This window comes from Mytilus trossulus, chromosome 14 (assembly GCF_036588685.1).
Source record: "Mytilus trossulus isolate FHL-02 chromosome 14, PNRI_Mtr1.1.1.hap1, whole genome shotgun sequence".
Lineage (NCBI taxonomy): Eukaryota > Metazoa > Mollusca > Bivalvia > Mytilida > Mytilidae > Mytilus > Mytilus trossulus.
In genome coordinates this window covers 26,657,864-26,678,146 of record NC_086386.1, presented here as the reverse complement: position 1 = coordinate 26,678,146, position 20,283 = coordinate 26,657,864, and the positions used below count along the sequence as shown (strand labels likewise).

At 31.0% G+C, this 20,283-nt stretch overlaps 1 protein-coding gene across 1 annotated transcript; it reads left to right on the top strand.

The window, feature by feature from the left end:
- The first annotated feature begins 4,597 nt into the window (after nucleotides 1–4,597).
- LOC134696260 (beta-1,4-galactosyltransferase 6-like) lies at nucleotides 4,598–19,946 on the top strand. The gene is made up of 9 exons (XM_063557957.1): nucleotides 4,598–4,695; nucleotides 8,987–9,021; nucleotides 10,992–11,259; nucleotides 12,766–12,995; nucleotides 14,990–15,177; nucleotides 15,588–15,710; nucleotides 16,744–16,839; nucleotides 17,280–17,418; nucleotides 18,887–19,946. The coding sequence occupies exons 2-8, from the start codon at nucleotides 9,001–9,003 to the stop codon at nucleotides 17,398–17,400; spliced, it is 1,047 nt and encodes a 348-aa protein (XP_063414027.1). The 5' UTR covers nucleotides 4,598–4,695; nucleotides 8,987–9,000; the 3' UTR covers nucleotides 17,401–17,418; nucleotides 18,887–19,946.
- The last annotated feature ends 337 nt before the right edge of the window (nucleotides 19,947–20,283 follow it).

The window sequence follows — 20,283 nt, the reverse complement described above, 5'->3', positions numbered from 1 at the left end:
ACATACCTATGAAAAAAAAAGAAAGCCATCAACAAACCAGCACCATTCATGAATCAAACTTTACGAAGGGAAATATATAAAAAAAGAATGGCATACAACAAATTTCAAAATTTTAAAAATAAAACAAATTGGGAATGCTACAGAAAACAAAGAAATCTAGTAAATAAAATTAAAAAGAAATCCATCAGAAACTATTTCATGGAAAGATGCATAGGAGGACCTAACAGCAAAGATTTTTGGCCAACAATCAAGCCTTTCCTAACAAACAAAGGTTCACATTTTTCAAAAGACCTAAATTACTTTGTGAAGAAAATAAGATAATTAACAATCAAAATGAAGTAGCTGAATTATTTAATAATTTTTTTATAAATGTTGCCAAAGATATCGGCTCAATAGATACTGTAATAGATGAACATCATCCAAGTATTAAAATTATTAAAGAAAATAAACCAGAAAAAGAAGAACTAAATTTTAGCCCAGTAGATCCAGAGTTTGTTAAAAAACAAATCAATAAAATTAACATCAAAAAGGCAACAGGAAAAGATGGAATATCTTCAAAAATACTAAAATTATCCGAATCTGAAATATCCAATCCAATTTCTAAAATAATAAATAAATCATTTGAATCAGCTGTTTTCTCAGATAAATTAAAAGAAGCACAAGTAATACCCCTGCATAAAAAATCAAACACTCTTGATAAAGGAAACTATAGACCTGTAAGTATATTGCCCATGATTTCAAAAAAATTTGAGAGGTCTATAGAAAATCAACTTGTTGAATATTTTAATTCATTTTTCCTCATTTTTCTGTCAGCTTTTCGAAAAGGATATGGATGCCAAACCGCTTTATTAAAAATAATTGAAGATTGGAAAAAGGCTTTAGATCAGAATAAATATGTAGCAGCTATATTAATGGACTTGTCCAAGGCTTTTGACTGCCTACCCCATGACCTCCTCCTACTAAAATTAAAATCTTATGGTGTGTCCGCCTCATCTCTTAAACTTTTGGAAAGCTATTTAACTAATAGAAAACAGTGTGTTAAAGTAGGTACTAATTCAAGCTATTGGCAAACAATGTTTAAAGGGGTGCCACAAGGGTCAATATTAGGGCCAACATTATTTAATATTTTTTTAAATGACATTTTCTATTTTATTCATAAAAGTGAACTCTATAATTATGCAGATGACAACACCCTTTCATACGCAGATAACGATTTAGATAAATTAATTAAAACTTTAGAAGAAGAAAGTAAAATTTTGATAAACTGGTTCTCAATAAATAAAATGAAAGCAAATCCAGAAAAATTTCAGGCAATAGCTGTAGGTAAAAAAACTAAAGACAAAAACCTTAAATTTAAATTAGAAGGTAATGAAATAGAGTGTGAAGATAACGTTAAACTGCTAGGTGTAACAATAGATTTTAAACTAAATTTCAATGAACATGTCTCTATAATATGTAAAAAAGCATCCAAACAATTAAATGTATTAAAAAGAATAGGTAAACACCTGACTAAACTCGGAAAATTAACAATTTATTATTCTTTCATAATGTCCAACTTTAATTACTGCCCACTAGTTTGGCACTTTTGTGGGGAGGTAAATACAAAAAAGATAGAGAAAATTCCAGAGAGAGCACTCAGGTTCATCTACGAAGACCATTCAGCAAGTTATGAAGATCTACTCTGCAAATCAAAATTACCATCTTTAAAAGTAAGAAGAATGCGATCTTTGGCGATTGAAGTTTTCAAAATTATAAATAAAGATTGTCCTGTTTATCTTCATGATTTGATTCACTTAAAGGAAAAAACTTATTCTTTCAGATACCAGAATACAGCAGATCTACCACATGTAAGAACAACTGCATATGGCCTTCAATCTTTCAGGTATGCAGGTGCTAGGCTTTGGAATGAGCTGCCAGATGAGCTTCGTAAGCAATCATCTTTAAATCAATTCAAGAACTTGATAAATTCTTGGTCTGGCAGCTCATGCCAATGCTTTGCCTGCAAAACCAGTTAATCTCTGCTTATTATTTTTTGTTTTGTTGCTTTATTTTCAGCATGGCAAATTTATTCTAATATCTTTACTATAGTGCTTCTGCTGCTTTTGTGCTAATTTTAGAAACTTAATGTGCTTTTATGCTTTTTATGTGCAAACCATTTCATTTGTGCTTTTGTGTTTTTATCTCATAATTGCATGTACCAGTATGTGTTAAACTTGTAAGATGCTTAAAGAACTTTTGTGCTGCATGTTTATATACTGATTGAACTCTTGCTTTATATGTTTAATGTTGTGTGCATGACTCGATATGTATGTTTTGTTTTATTTGTTGTTATGTCGGTTTTAAAAGCTCTTCAGAGCTTATGTTTGTAATTGCTTGCTTATACCGACTCTAAATAAAGCTTTATGTCTTATGTCTCTTATGTCTCAATTTTTACTAGACTGAGCATTATATTCAAGTACACGAGAACATATGTTTAGTGAACTTTGATAACTTCTTCCTTTATATATATGTACAATAATGGAAAGCTTAAATTGTTAAATATGAGCCATACTCCACTTGTATACAAATACATTATACAGACATATTCCAAAAAGACACAATTCTGTTAACAAATAGTTATATATATATATATATATATATATACGAGTCTAAATTGAAAACTACGTTCAAACCTATGACTGCGTTGGATAAAAACCGCAATTTTTATACGTGTGCATGTCAAACAAATTTCGTTGTAGAAGGGTCTAAAAACAGCACAAACAACATTTTCCAAAAGACCAAAAGAGTGAAAAAGTATATTTAAACAAAACGCATTTGACTAACAGGTCGAACAACTGATGTTCTTTAACCCTGCTGACTGCCATTGGCGATTGCCAAATAAAATTGATCACAGGTTGTAACAAAATGGATCTTATTATAAATTTAATACGTCACAGAAAAAAAAAATTGTTAACTTGTGGACAGGATGTTGTGCCACAAACATTCGGTGTCAATATTTCTTTAGTACACCATATCCGGATTTCGACAATAAATGTCTCTTCAGTGATGTTAGGGATCGAAACGGTATTTGGAAGGCCATATAAAAAGCACCCTCATTTTTAGAGAAAGTACCCTCATTTTTAGATTAACTCTTGAATTTTAAGAGTCAATATATAGGATGAACGGATCATATAAACCGGAGGGAAAATATGATACATGCCCAAACAAAAAATATAAACGAGTCTAAATTGAAAACTACGTTCAAACCTATGACTGCGTTGGATAAAAACCGCAATTTTTATACGTGTGCATGTCAAACAAATTTCGTTGTAGAAGGGTCTAAAAACAGCACAAACAACATTTTCCAAAAGACCAAAAGAGTGAAAAAGTATATTTAAACAAAACGCATTTGACTAACAGGTCGAACAACTGATGTTCTTTAACCCTGCTGACTGCCATTGGCGATTGCCAAATAAAATTGATCACAGGTTGTAACAAAATGGATCTTATTATAAATTTAATACGTCACAGAAAAAAAAAATTGTTAACTTGTGGACAGGATGTTGTGCCACAAACATTCGGTGTCAATATTTCTTTAGTACACCATATCCGGATTTCGACAATAAATGTCTCTTCAGTGATGTTAGGGATCGAAACGGTATATATATATATATATATATAAGTGTCTAAGAATGTAACTTTAACACACTAATGAGTGTTATAAAATTAGGTGTTATATTTTATATATTATTCACGCAATATTTCGCTAAACAAATTAGCTTCATCGGGCGTGTGCATCTATCAAGGTGAAATCGGATGCATGACAAAACATATCTTTGTAGCTTGAGCTACACAAAAGTTTAACATATGGATAATGATCTGTATAAAACATTTTTTTGCCGTTTATTGTACATAAACAATTTTTTCAAAAATTAAAACAAATAGTTGTTTTAGTTAAATAGAAATTAAATTGATGAGTTATTCCTTTGCTTTCGGGTAGAACTGTTTTTCATCCCTCTCATTAAGTCCATCAGGTTCAAGAGTACGTAGCTGATGCATCCAGAACCTTTCTCTCTTTTTTCTCATTTCTGAGTCCCAATTTTGGTTTACCTCAATTATTTGAAAGGTGACACTATATATATATATATATATATATATATATATATACGAGTCTAAATTGAAAACTACGTTCAAACCTATGATTGCGTTGGATAAATACCGCAATTTTTATACGTGTGCATGTCAAACAAATTTCGTTGTAGAAGGATCTAAAAACAGCACAAACAACATATATATATATATATATATATTTCATGAATACGTTTTTATTTTCAAGAACACAATAAATGTTTTAAAATTATTTGAGGTGACGTATATGTCCATTGGGCCGGATGTATTCATATTTATCATATATCACATGATTGAAATCAGAACATATATATTTACATATGTCACTATAATAAATAATGTACTAACTTACTTACTTATATCAATACTTTCATTTCAATCATTTCCTTCTTTTTCAAAGTTCAAACTTGATCTTGTTGAAGTGTTTTATTCCGGCTTTTTTTACTGTCAGCCGTTGATAACAAATCAACACGTACACCTAAAACTTACATGTATGCATTACTTCGGAAGGATTATTGCGAAAATTATTCATATTCATTGTAAAAGATATTTATAAATGGTCTGATGAAGATAAACCGTACGTGGATAGTGAGTAAAATACTATTTCTAGTATATATAGTTAGAATTATAGTAGTCTACTATAATTCTAACTATATATAATGTACGCATCATGCATATGATTTTAGAATGAAAATGATTTGAAAATAAAAGTGTATACAGTAAACAATTTGAAAGTATGATTTTTATTTTACAAATGATACCCATATAATACATCGTTATTTATATGTTTATCTCTTTTAGCCATGGTATTTTCAGTTTATCTTCTAATTATGAGTTATGTCTCTTTGGTATCGTTTGCCTCTCTTAATACAAATGCGAAAACTTATATGCACATGCATAAGATATAACAGTATTTGAGATACACATAGATATAGGAAGATGTGGTGTCAGTGCCAATGAGAAATCTCTCCATCCAAATAACAATTTAAAAAAAGGAAACCGTTATAGGTCAATATACGGCCTTCAACACGGAGCCCTGGCTCACACCGAACAACAAGCTATAAAGAGCCATAAACTTACTAGTGTAAAACCATTCAAACGGTTAATGTCGTCCAGTACAAAACAGTGTTTTAAGTTACATTAAGTGGAATTATTAATAAATTCGTTCAAAAAGGTTAAAAAATACGTTTGGTCTCGGTTTTATAATCACTTTTGTTGAATTTCATGTCATTCCAAACTTTCTTGAAAATGTAAAAAAAAAATGTCCTTAAACAAAATGGGATTTTAGAAATATATTTGTGTCTTGTCGAGGTCACAATTGAATCTAATAATGATATTTTTAACATTGAATTAAGCATCACAGCTTTGCCTGGAGGTAGCAGTTCCTTCAATGATGTTTGGGAATTTTGAAACATTGATAAACAAAGAGTGTTCTTCAGTTTAACAATAATTGCGACATACATACAAAGGCCATCATATTTACATTTATAGTACACTCAAAGCTCAGTTTGTTATATACATATATCTAAATATATGATACTAGAACACACCCGTGACATCGCGGGTCCGTGACTGAATTAAAGTATATAACTATGCGCAAGCCTTACTTTAGTATTAGTATTGTCACATCTGATAAAATCATGCCGATTATAAGATACACAGTTTTCTCTGCTTTCAAATCTTTCTGTTTGAACCCGTCGAACTGAATCTTATCAATTATTGGTCAAGATAAATGCTAATTATTTGGAAAACAAAAGGTCCTGGAATGGAGTATTTTTTAATCAACAGCATTGTCCTATATTAGTTATAAATTAAGTACTATTCGTATTGTTATCTTAGAAAGTCTTACTGATTAAAATACTACAAAAGGTAACAATTTGACAATTTAGTAGTGTCAACCCTGTGATTATGACCCGTGTATATAGCATATTAATCCTGCATACACTGTTTGTTGGTGCCCCTGTCAGATGCGGAACGTACAGATAAGGTAAAAGGAACAGGTGATTATACTATTGGTATCGGTATCGGACTCGACCCGGAACTTCTTAATTATTGGCAATATCAATTACGTGTAAAACAAAAGGGCCTGGAGTGGTGTTATTTTTAATCTACACCTTTGTGCTATATAAGTTGTACATAAAGTTGAATTCTTTGATTCGTCGTTTTCACGTGATGACGGCTGACAAATTGGATCTCGTAATTTTAGAATTACAGATACCTATACTATGATTTTTTGTAAATCTTGAACATTTTAGGTTTTATGTTGTCATGTATTGATGGCAATCTTTTACTTGAAGTATACTCTATTGAATAATTTGGTTATTGGCCTTGTTTGAAGTGCTTCTATGATAATATGTATACTTCTAAAAAGTATAAATCACAAAAATTCTGAAATCCGAGGGAAATTCAAAACGGAAAGTCCTTAATCAAATGAAAAAATGAAAAGATAAAACACAATAAACGAACGGACAATATTATATTCCCGACTTGGTTCATGCATTTCTTGTATAGAAAATGGTGGATTGAAATCTAAATTCGTAAGTCCGATAGTGCTTTCTGTCAAGTCTTGGTACTTTTGTCGTGCTGACATGAAATATCATGCATATGGTTATAATTATAAATCAACTGTAAACAAATCATTTGAATTTTTGAAATACTAAGGCTTTTGTACCTCAGAAATATTTTACTTTAGCCGAATTTGTCAAAACTTCTAGGAACTAAACGGTCTTCAGCTTCGTACTTTTGTTTTGCCTTTTTAACTTTTTTTTATTCGAGCGTCACTGACACTGACGCTCGAATCAAGTCTGATGATTCTTTTGTAGACGAAACGCGCGTCTGGCGTAACTACATAATTTAATCATGGTATCTATGATGAGTTTATTATCTGATATTTTAATACGGTAATTATTAGCAAATATTATTTGATTACTGTAAAACAGTTATGTTTCGTTATTTCAAACGTCTTTAATTTTGGTGGTAGAATTTTGGTAAAGAAAAGGGGTAACACAGATTGAATAAAGTACTATGTTTGGACAAATAATTGATATTGATTCAATTAAAAACTAAACAGTTCATAAAAAAAAATGCAATTCTTAATTTATGGTCTGTTATCTATCTAGTATTTGACAATTGCATTTCAAAAGTAAAATCACAAAAGGTACATGCATTTTCAAATGTAGAATTTGTATTGGTCTAACTCTTTTAACAAATCAAGTTATATGATTGTGTCTTATAATTGTTTTTCAAACTAATAAATAACATACCCTTAGCTTCCATATGCAGATATAATTCCTTTTGGAGACTTATCTTTCTTAAGACTTTTAACATTTTTATATTTCTTTGTTTCTTTTTTTAACGTCAATCAGTCTATATGTTTCGTTTTTATACATCTTAATTTAGATGTGACATATGTGTACAAATTTTAATTACTGAAAACTTGGATTGACCTGAACATGTTTTTATAGTAAGCAATGTATATATTTTCTGAATTTGTTGTCCTAACATTAAGTATTTTTTAGTAGTTTTGTTATTGTATATTAATGATATGTTAAAAGGTAGAAACACAAAAATACTGAACTCCGAGGAAAATTCAAAAGGGAAAATCCAAAATCAAAAGGCAAAATCAAAAGTCCAAACACATCAAACGAATGGATAACAACTGTCATATTCCTGACTTGGTACAGGCATTTTCGAATGTAGAACATGGTGAATTGAACCTGGTTTTATAGCTAGCTAAACCTCTCACTTGTATGACAGTCGTATCAAATTCCATTACATTGTCAACGATGCATGAACAAAACAAACATACTCAAAGAGTAAAAATGTCAAAAATAGGGGTACAGCAGTCAATATTGTGTTATCATCTTAATATCTTGTAAGAAAATTGTTCTCTGCTTTCTCACCTTTTAATTTTTGTTTGTTGAATTGGATTTATGCTTATAAAAGTCAATGTCTTTAAGTAGTATTAATATTTATCTAACTGTAAGATCTGATCCATTCTAATACTCCTATATTGTTTAAGTTACAACTGTAATGATAGGGAAGTTTTTATTCAATATTCTTCAAAGCTTGCAGTATAATGTATACATATTTTAAGTTGCACTTGTCCATATATGAATGACCATGTATAAAAAATTTATAGACCATTTACAAATTTAGCCAGCGAGGTTTATGATTTAAGTATAAACACTCCATTCAGATTACTGAATGACCATGTTATGTTTATCCTATTACACATGTTACTTTTAAGTGTATTGAAGAGATTACGAGTTTAAATAAGGGTTGTTCAACAGTCACTTCAAAGATGCAAAAGTTTATTTCCGACGTTGTTTATTACTATTGATTAATGTGATAATTTCTCCGGGAACAATATAAACACATTTGTTCTGTTGGAAAGCTATCGTTTTGTTTTTATTTAAAGGTAACCTTATAGCCAACAATTTTAGAAACACTAGCGGTAGGACATTAGTCATAATAACATAATATCATCTTCATACACCTAAAGTTTCATCCCACCTCTCACTACACTAAATCAAGTAAAGTCTTACCACAACCAACACCCTAACCAAATATAAAATATATGTTGTATGTTTTTCTCATTGCAGTCAAACCGCGTCTGCTAGTTTTATATTCAACCACTGAATGATATATTTTAAACTTCTGCATATCTGGTATGGTATTACTATATTAATTAAAATTCATTTATTTATTTAACCTCTTCAGTACACTTACAAGTAGCTTATTTGTGTGCAGTAAGGAGGCCGTGAGACACAATCGCTTAAATTTGCTTGTCATTGAGTTTAATAAAGCATGTTTCGTTCTTTAAATCTCAATTTGTCTTGGAAATTATGTAAATGTAATCATCATATTGTCTTTTCAGAGTGCACAGCTAGCATGTCTATGACAGTTATAAAGGTAATGTATTTTGTCTCAATATTTTAAATATATATATAGATATAAGAAGATGTGGTATGCGTGTCAATATATATGTATTACAACCGAAGAAAAGTGTCAGCAGTATACAGATGATGATGATGACTTTATGAGTTTAAAATGGTCTGAAACTATTTAACATCATCATCAAACGTCTGTCATGAGCATCAAATTAACTAAAGGAAAACTGCTTACTATATGACAAAAACAAAATTCCAGGTTTCAGACTTAAAAAATATTTTAGAAAACCCAAACAAGTACATACAAATTATGATAAGCAATGGGGTGGACACGCATAACATAATTCAACCCTTTTAGATTTACCAAATCGACGAAAAAATATTTTAAAGAATTGTTTTTTTGTATCTTTCTTTCCTTTCACTTCTGTGCTACAGTGAAAATCGTATGGTTTAAATATAAACGGAAATCAAGTTTATAAGAACGAGTATGAATTTATCAGTATGGGACGACTATCCTTTGGATAAATTCACAAATCATAATTATCATGCGTAACATTGGTTTAGGCAAAATCTATCTGTCATTGACTCAACAGATGTAAAGTTGTATATATAAAAATCTTTAATTAATATATTTGTACTAATGTAGGTAATATGTTTGCATTAGTTCGTTCTTGGATGTTTGTTAGTGTCAAATTTCCTAAAAATATTACCGCTTGTATTTATAAACCATAGACATACTGTCAAGTACTGCCTATTGGTTAGCACTGAAACATTATATCTTCATTATTCAATTCATTTCCTCACGTTTGATTTCCCCAAAACCCTACATGAATAAAAAAGATAATCACAAGAGTCATTCCTAAAACTACATTTATTAAAAAAGCATTATTAATTATTTATTAATGTAAACTTTAACCTTTTCAGTTTTTAATTTTTCAAATAATAAAAACTTGTATTCCTTATTTTAATGCTGAGTGGAGTCGAATTTGTGAGGATTAGCTAAAAGGTTAGTTTCTATAAACATTGAGCATATCATAAACCTCATTATCATATACTTGTATAAAATATCACTAAAATTTTACAGTTCAATAACATTTAAAAATATCAAAAGGCTATGAAAGGATTACTAGGTTTATTGACTAGATTCTTAAGAATTTCCATAGCGGGCCGATAAAGGTACCTTTATTGACTGCTTCCGGAATGTTATCACATGCCTTTCCGTTAATTTCCGTGACGTTTATCACATGCAACTTCGTGCATTTCCGGAAATTTGATTGAAACAACAGAACGCGGAAAACGGCACTGAGTGATAAGACTTTTCCCAATATAGTTGAGGAGCAAAAATGAATTAAGTTAAACTTGTTTTGAAAGACATAAATGAGGTGACAATATTATTGAAGAACATAAAAAAACAAATAAAATGCTTTTTTTTTATCAATAAAACAATTAAAGTAATGAATTTGTTTTGGTTGTTTGTAAATATTTTCTGAAAATGCAAAGAAAAACAAAATTAAATTTTAATAGTTCTTGTCTGTATATCTTCTGCTGAAGTATATGATAAAAAGATAATTACATGTCATTTTTCATATCAGACCCTTTATCGGCCCTCGTTCATGATATCAGCCTTAGAGCATGTGGCTCTTGGGCTGAAATCACAACCTTGGGCCGATAAAGGGTTTGCTATGAAAAATGCCATGTAATAATCTATACTTATCAGCTTATAGACTTTATATATTTATTCTATTATAAACGGACGATAACTTGTGTATTTGTATCGATGAATCAGATTTGAAAAAAAATGTATTTAAACGATGTTTAGCTCCAATTATTAAACCAACACTTATATTATTTTTCTTTTTTTCTTAGGAACGACTGTTGTGTTTTGGATTTTAAAATCTTTTAAGCTAGTGCGCTGGTTTTCTAATTGTTTCGTGTTTATTTTATGATCAAACGGGAAATGATTATGGCATGTCTTTTTATGATACATTTCAGGCACTAGGCAATACATCTTGCTGGATATCTCTTAGCCGTCGTCGATGCTTGACTCTACTCTTTATGACTGGTGTGGTATTTTTCATAATTGACAAAACAATGTTCTCTCAAAAAATACATTGGTGGAATAACAAAAATATTTCATTCATTTTGAATAACTTGAATTTATCTTTTACGAGCTATGACAAACCTCGTTCAGTTTACACACTTTACCATGTTTTGAAAACCAGGATTAGTGATGTGTGCTCATTTCCACCAAATGATCTCTGTAAGTACGTAAATACCGTATAGCGGGTTATTTTCGCGGGGTGTAAATTTTCGATTATTTTCGCGGATAGAGCAAAATCGCCAATATAAATTCAGCCAAATAAAAGTGCACATACAAAAGTATTAACAAAAGTTCTCAATTCGCCAAAATATTTCGTATACCTTATTCAATGAAAATCGCAAAATTGAACAGCTGCGAAACTAGCCTGCTATACGGTATAATAATCACTCGGTCATTTTGCATTTCATTATCTTTTATCATGCCTTTTTGCCATTGTGCGTTTGTGTGTATTTTGTGTGTATTTTGTGCTTTGTGTTGTTTTACTGTATACAAAGAATACAGATATGTGCACCACAGTTGAGTCTTATGAAGAAAAACGCGCGTCTAGCGTACTAAACTATAATACTGGTACATTTGATAACTATTTATCTAAAAACAAACAACAATGTTTAACTAGTTCAAGAATAATACAAATATATTCGCAGTGATAACAATGAGGATCAAATAGTGGTCTTTAGATCACTGCATTGTTTCTGATGTATTGAGCAGTGGACGATCTGCGGATGGTTGCATACTATCCCACGATATATCGATAATCGGACGGTTTCCAGGTCAATAATCCTCCCACTATATATTGATCATCGGACGGTTTCCAGATCAATTCATTCTCTTCCGATATATCGTTCATTGGATGGTCTCCAGATCAATACATCCTCCCACTATATATTGATCAGCGGACAGTTTCCAGATCAATACATTCTCTCCAGATATATCGATAAGCGGACAATCTCCAGATATCAATATATTTTCCCCGATGAAGCAATCATCGACCGGTCTCTAGATTCTACAGAGTCTTGTGTCAAATCGATCAGTTGGTGAACAACAAATACATGTAATGTGCAAATCTGAACAGCTAAATAGTTATATAAGGTACCAGGATTCTAATTTAGTACACCGGACGCGCGTTTCATCTACATAAGACTCATCAGTGACGCTCATATCAAAATATCTATAAAGCCAAATAAAAAGTTGAAGAGGATTGAGGATCCAAAATTTCAAAAAGGTTGGGCCAAATACGGCTAAGATAATCTATATTCTTAGTTTTTCAGCCAACATTTTGTAAACAAATACTGCTATTCAAGTGAAAACATATACGATGATATATCTTCACGTTTAACATGTTTTAATTTCATATCAATAAATAGTGCAGCAGATTCCGCAGAACATATCTAATATCATTAAATAGGGCAGCAGTTTCCGCAGAACATATCTCAGTAAATGTGATATGAAGGACTTGTTTATTCCTGTCGACGCTGATGAAATAAAATAGATGTCAGAAATCAAATACATGTATTGGGTTTTTATTTTGTTGCAATTTTAAAAGATTTTAGAGAGAACGGAATTTCTGTTAATAATGGTATACGAGATATTACTATACAACATTTACAGATAATGTCATAAACATTCTATTCCTCATAATGTTCATTGTTTCTTTAATCATTTTAGATGGACATATACCACTAAACAGATCTGTTCTGAACAACACAATTTTAAACATTATTCATTCCTTTATGGACGATGGACATTATAGACCACCAAACTGTACAGCTGTACAAAAAGTAGCTATCGTTATACCATACCGAAACAGACAGAAACAACTCAAAGTATTTTTGAATAACATACTACCTAAAATAAAGCGACAACAACTAGAGTTTGTAATATATGTAGTCGAGCAGGTAAGATTCTTATTAACAAAATAGATTTTGGGGAAATAAGCTGTAAACATAAGATAAAATAAAATGAACTAACTTAATATCAACAAATAGTTCATTTACATGTTATCATTATCGATGATTTAAAAACGATAAAGAGGAAACAATAGTAGAAATGAACAAAAAACAGTTCTCAAAAAAGCAGACATCAGCATAACCAAAAAAGTCAAGCAAACAACTGTCCACTCAACAACTTTGCAGAAACCAAGGCAAATCCCAAGATTGACTTCAGGGGTCCAGAGACGATAAGTATTGCGTTTTCCTGTACTGGCATCCAACATTGTCAAAATGTCATGCAGACGAAAAAGTTGGGAAGGGCGAAATTGTGCTTTCAACAAGTGGAACATGTACGAGTTTTTTTGTCATATAGAAGTTCGATAGTGAGAACCAAATTATATGATGGTTTCAAGACATGACGCGAATTTTCTCATAAAAAGCTCTTGATCTGATTTCAATAATTGCTTTAAAACTTTACCATCTAAATTACAGGGTCCTTACTTGGGACAGGCAAACAAAGAATGTGACAGGGTTAAACATGTTAGTGAGCGCTCACCCCTCTCCTCCCCTCGCATGTGACATTGAAGTAACAGTGTAGGTACAATAATAGAACAATCCATAATAATCAGTTAAAAAATATTTAAGTCATCAGATTGATACAAATAATAATGCATGTAACAAAAACACAGAATTGACGTGGACGGTGACTTATGCATCCTACAAACAAAAACACACAAAGAACTATACAGATATGAGAGTACTCACAGAGATTGAAACTAGTTCAATCGCAACTAATAAAAAACTGAATTGCGTGTTAATGTGACATAAAATGTTGTCCTCCATGAAATATTGTCTGTCTTAGACAATATTTCATTATGAAATAGTGTCCTTGTCCATGAAATTTGTCACCTCTTTATTTATAACTGAAGTTGTTTTGTATAGTAGAGAATTTATATTATTCATAATAGTGAGTTTCAAATTTGCATAGAAACATTACAAATGGTTTATTATAGATCAAAGAATTGTATAACGTAGATTTCATTTTATTACATTATACTGTACAAATATAAGTAATATACTGACAATCGCTTATTTTGTAAATATATACACAGACACATGTCACCGAAAAAAATCCTATATGCATGAATATATGTTAATAACCTCCCGTTAATGAGACAAAATTCCATGACAATCTGTCTGGGAAATATTGTCTCAATACTCACGAAATATAACGTTCCTTTAACAGGACACAATTTCGTAATATTTATCTATGAAATATTGTCTTAATTCACACAAAATATAACCTCTTTTCAACAAGACAAAATTCCATAGTATTCATCTGTGAAATATTGTCTATATACAGACACAATTTACTGTGCAAATTTGTCCTTCGCTGGACATTTTTCCATAGACGAGCACAATATTGCATGATACATAGTTATGAAATATTGTTTTGTGGTACAATATTTCATAGGACAATATTTTGCTTTACATTTAGACGTTAACCTGTTATAACTAAAGAATTTACCATAATGTAACGTTATCTCGGTTCAACTTTGTCTGAATTTTGACGTTACCATTATCATCGTTAAAATGTGTCTTACTCTGCTTTTGACACGTTTTCTTCTTTTGAAATAAACTCTTACAAATGACATAGGAATCACAGAATGATTTACGATTGTTCGATTAGTTTTGCTGGTTTCGTTGGTTGATTTAATACAAATGGCTTAATTAATTCATGCACCTTCTTGTGTCCATCCTTGGCGGCACATATACAACATAACAGCTTAAGCTAGAACATTTCTGATACTGTCATAGATTATCTTATCAAATTAATTTGCATTTAAATTTAGTGCTGTTGGGTTTTTTTATAAAATCTATAATTTATGATTCCAAATAATAGGTGAAACGTGTTATTAGTCCTACATGAGTATCTATTTATATATATAAGAATATTTTAGAAATCCGGTATGCCATTCAACAGAGGTATGATGTCAAATGTCGGATTCAAAGAGGCCATGTCTGACATGGAATTCGACTGTATAGTAATTCACGACGTTGATGTGTTACCCGAGGATGACAGAAACTTCTACATATGTTCTGACAACCCAATTCATATGTCAGTTAAGGTTGAGCAATTTGGATATCGGTAAGTTTTGTATGTGTTATTGTCTTAGATATGTTTCCTAATCAATATTCTATATATAGAAAACAAGAGGATATGGTAAGATTTCCAGCGAGCCAAATATATTCACTGGAGACTAAAGAACTATGAATAAACCTTCTATAGCGTACCTTATGCATAAATCCCATACCGTATAATAAGCCTTGAGAACCCCGACTAAATATGAAACATTTCAAAGGAGAAGACAATAAAGTAATAACAAATATGACAGACAACAGCCAAAATAGAAAGGCAAAAAGCAATAATCTATTTGTTCGATTGTTACGTCATTAAAGTGAATGGTGTTAAGTTCTGAAAATTATATTATCTCGAGTGTAGAAGTATTTATTGTTATGTAATTAAGGAAATGCATTGTAATTGGTGAATCGTTTCAGTCTACCATATGAAAAGATAGCAGGTGGAATAATTACATTTTCAAGGCAACAGTTCGAGGAAATAAACGGATTTTCTAATCAGTTCTTCGGATGGGGAGGAGAGGATGATGATTTATATAGAAGGTAAAGATTGTCCTTCGTATAAAACTATTTGTATTCTCTATAGAATAAACTCATCATAGATACCAGGATTGAAATTTTATATAAGCGCAAGACTCGCTCTTCGTCTACAAAAGACTCATTAGTGACGTTCGAATAAAACAAAAGTCAAAAAGGCCAAACAAAATGCGAAGTTGAAGAGCATTGAGGACACAAAATCTCTTAAAAGTTTGGCAAATACAGCTGAAATAATATTTTCCTGGAGAGACAATAACTGTCATATTTCTGACTTTGTACAGATATTTTCGAATATAGAAAATAGTGGATTTAACCTGGTTTAATAGCGCTAAACCTTTCACTTGTAAATGTGTTTTGTTTGTACCGGGAAAAGATGCACTCGATTAAAGTCCATGGATTCGCTACATGACGTTACTAAATTGTAACATTTATGTCTAATCTATGTGTCATTTTGAACAATAAAGTATGTTTACACTATTTGTATGACAGTTGCATCAAACTCCAGAATATTCAGTACCAAGTTCGATAACTGTTCCGGAATGAACCTTTCAGGGAATTAAATTTCGGCTCTCCCTTGACACCATATGCGAGTGTGGTCTTGAGAAAACGATGAAAGTCTGTCAGAAGGGACGAGAAATGGCTGACCCGTGTTAAGAGAGAGCCATATATCTTGCACTTTAAAGACACCCTTGTAGATATCGAAAAAGAGCAGGCTAATTCCGCTACAAGGCAGCACTTTCACCAGCAAAGTGGAAAGGGATTAATATAAGTTCCAAAAATGTGCTTCCCAATCCACTATAAACATGTATAAATAAATATATTTAAACAAATAAACAAATAAACAAACAAACAGTGCCTAAACAAAAGAGCCAAAATTGCTCAAAATAGGGTTACAGTAGTCATTACCGTGACATAATCTTAATCAGAACAAAAACAAAAACATATTTTTAAAAAATAGCACAATAAAGCATACATCAAATTTAACAACCACATTCATTGCTTGCTTATATATGTATTTTAATATGCATTATCATTTTAGGATAAAATTCAACGAATATGAATTGATTCGGCCGTTTGAAGATTTTGGTATGTGTGGTAGTGTTAGCCACAAGCCTGCTGAAAGGAGTATCGATAGGTACCTACAAAATGTCAAGTTTCATATTTTGGTCAATAAATGATACTATGGAAAGTTATATTTTAATGGTTCTGCTCATTGTGGGCGCTGTAAGTGGCAAGCAAGGTGATTGCTTGTTTGATTTAACCTTTCAATAATGTATGTTAATATAACCAAAAAAAATATAAAAAAAATAGGTTGAACAAAGTATAAACATGATTATTTTTTATTCAATTGATTAGAATATAATATCAAACATAGTGAAATAAGTAATTTGTAATCATGAATAAAACTTACAATATGACTCATTGTTTGTGATAACTTTACCAAACAGTATTTTGAGATGTTACTGACTGATTTCAGGGTTTCATCAGCCTCATGATGAGTCTTTTTAATTTTAGCGTCATCCAAAATTGAATTATTTAGTTATGTTATTGATATTATTTCTGATTTTATTGCAGGACGAAGTTTTTAAAATATTCGTATGACGTGTGGAAAAATGATGGGTTGAATAATCTAGAGTACCGCTTGTTACGAAAAGAAAAGAAACAGTTGTATATATGGATATATGTCAGCATATAAATGAATGTCCAGAATCTGGTATGAGACAATACTTTAAACATATGATATATTTTAGGTCTGAGGTTGCAACTATCTTGTCTGGAAACATAGAATTGTTAGTAATCATTTCATTAGTGTTCTCATTCAAACACTTAGGAGAAATCAGTAACATAACGAACCTATTCTTTATCATAACTCAGTTATCTTAGAAGAAACACAATACATACCTAATGGTAGTGTTTCAACTGTTATTTATTGTTATTGTGTTCTTGTTCCTTACAATCAATTTATATGTACAGTAAACATTTAATTATAGATAGGGTTAATTTAAAATAATATGTGTTTCAATCCATGTACCTTTTTTGATAAATGAATAATGACCATCATAATAAAGCAGCAAGTTCTCTTACGTTGGCGTTGAACACAAAGTAATATACGAACCAAATCTTTGAAGTTATAGTAACTGAAAATGAATCTTTTTACCTACTCGGTTTTAAATGTGTATTCAGTGAAATGACATATTTCTGTTTAACTTTTACATTGTGAAGTCCTTCTTTTTAAATTGTTATCTGGGTTCTCAAAATCTTTCATTGGAAAAAGTAAAATGAAAAGCACTTCGAGAACATTTCTAAACAGATAGTTTCTAAGCAAATGGCAAAATCAAAATCTCAAACACACCAAACAAATGGATAACTGTCATAATCCTAAGTTTGTACAAGCATATTTTATGTATAAAAGGTGGATTAAACTTCATTTTATAACAAGGGTAATCTCTCACTGTTATGACGGTCGCATACAATTCCATTATATTGAAAACGATGTATGAACAAAACAAACAGCCATGAATGGTAGAAATTCCAAAAGAAAGAAGGGTACAGCAGTCAACATTGTAAAAATCTTAATCACTATATAAACAAGCAAATATGTAAACAAAGATAAATAAAAGGCATATAAACAGTATACACTATCAGAAACGAAAGTCAGGATTACTTAAAATCATCATAGTACAACAACACAATGACTGGATATATAAGTACAAAGCCAAGACAGATGGATATTTTCGAAAAAGACTGAACAATAAATCTCAATCTAAAGACCATAAAATTATGTATGATTTGTGAAGTTGATATGGAACATTTATCAATAAGGTCTTGTTATCATCTGATGAACTCTTTTCAGATGCACATTGAATAGACAATATTCTGTTCCCTCTAAAGAATAATTCACATTGTAACAACGCTCATTTCTCGCTTGAACCCTAGCTAAATTTGTAGAAAACTTTGTAATAACATAACACTTTGATAGATAAAGCGCACAATTCGACCAGACAGGCCTCTTCAGTGATGCATGCGGCGAAAATTAAATTAACACGAAACTCTTGTAGCAAACACTATAGAGCTGATAAAGACAAAACAATATCATTTCGGAGAGTGTTTCATAAATTGCTTGTAATCAAATGACAATAATTAGATCCTGTTTATAAAGCTGTGATTTAAATATTTTGTAGTTGATGGAAATATCGTGGCAGTAACAAAGAAAGCAAGGTTTAAAAAATGATGGGTACATCGAAAAAGAAAACAATATGAACTTATTGAAAGAAAAGATAAAAATGATAAATAGTCAATTAAGCCACGTGATAGCTGGACACTCAAACTATTATCATAAGAAAATCCATTATTTATGTAATGACATCAAAAACTGAGGTCAAGAACTCGGCATGTTACAGAACTATTGTGCAAACTCTCTTAGGAGTCCGTAGTCGGTCCGATGAAATATTAAATTTATGCAACATACCCTGAATGTTCTTTGTCGAAACTAATTATAGTTTTATAACTTGCACATATTTATACGTTTTCAATACTGTTTATAACATATCTACAATAAATCTGTCGAATGTCTATTAATTGATATTTACAAATATAAGTGTGGGAGATACTAATTCATTTAATCCACTAGTTTACTTTTAAAATTTTAAAATTGTTTGTATGTACATTGCACGACAAATATATGTGACGTATAAAATTCTCTGACGTCAGACACGCAAATCAATGAATGTGTTTGTAGATAGATGTTTTTGTGTTTTGTTAAATTGTTCCTTTTAAAATTGTTACACGATGACGACTGCTATACCCATATTTTGACTATTCTATTTATTGTGTCTGTTAAGTTAACGAATCATTGTAAATATAACGGAATTTGATGAGACTGTCAATGTGAGAGGGTTAGCGCTATAAACCAGGTTTAATCCACCATTTTTTACATTTGAAAATGCATGAACCAAGTCAAGAATATGACAATTATTGTCCATTCGTTTTTGATGTGTTTTGTTATTTGATTTATCATGTGATGAAGGACTTTCCGAATTGATTTTCCTGTAAGTTCAGTATTTTTGTGATTTTACTTTTGTTTCAATATATTGTCTTTAAACTAGCTTTCAGAAACTTCAAGTATTCTTATATCGACGCTTTGTGTCTTTTGTTCTTATCTTAGACGTTTTCTGTGCTACATACTTATTCATCATTACTCACTCAGTAATACAAAACTTGGTGACTATGTTGAACGAATCTATCCAATCGAACTAGAAAAAAAGGATACTACAAATACAGTTGAGTCTGCCTTATATCTTGACTAACACCTAGAAATTGACAATGACGGTTGGTTGAAAACAAAACTTTTCGACAAAACAGATGATTTCAGCTTCCCAATTGTGAAGTTTCCATTTCTATCTACCAACATTTCTGCAGCAGCGCCTGCATACGACGTTTATATATATATCTGTAACAATAACATCTTCATGCCTTATATATCATGTACTGTAGTACGCCGCTAGATTAAAAACGTGGAAAGGTAACACATGGCCAGCGAAAGCTCTATTTTAGAGCCCAGGTGATCGTGTGGTCTAGC

Bases quoted from the DNA above. Each gene is read 5' to 3' on its own strand.
- LOC134696260 (XM_063557957.1), top strand. From the start codon at position 9,001: ATGTCTATGACAGTTATAAAG. The intron at 12,996-14,989 runs GTAAGATTCTTA...AGAATATTTTAG, and splicing joins TAATATATGTAGTCGAGCAG to AAATCCGGTATGCCATTCAA. The intron at 16,840-17,279 runs GTACCTACAAAA...ATTTTATTGCAG, and splicing joins GCTGAAAGGAGTATCGATAG to GACGAAGTTTTTAAAATATT.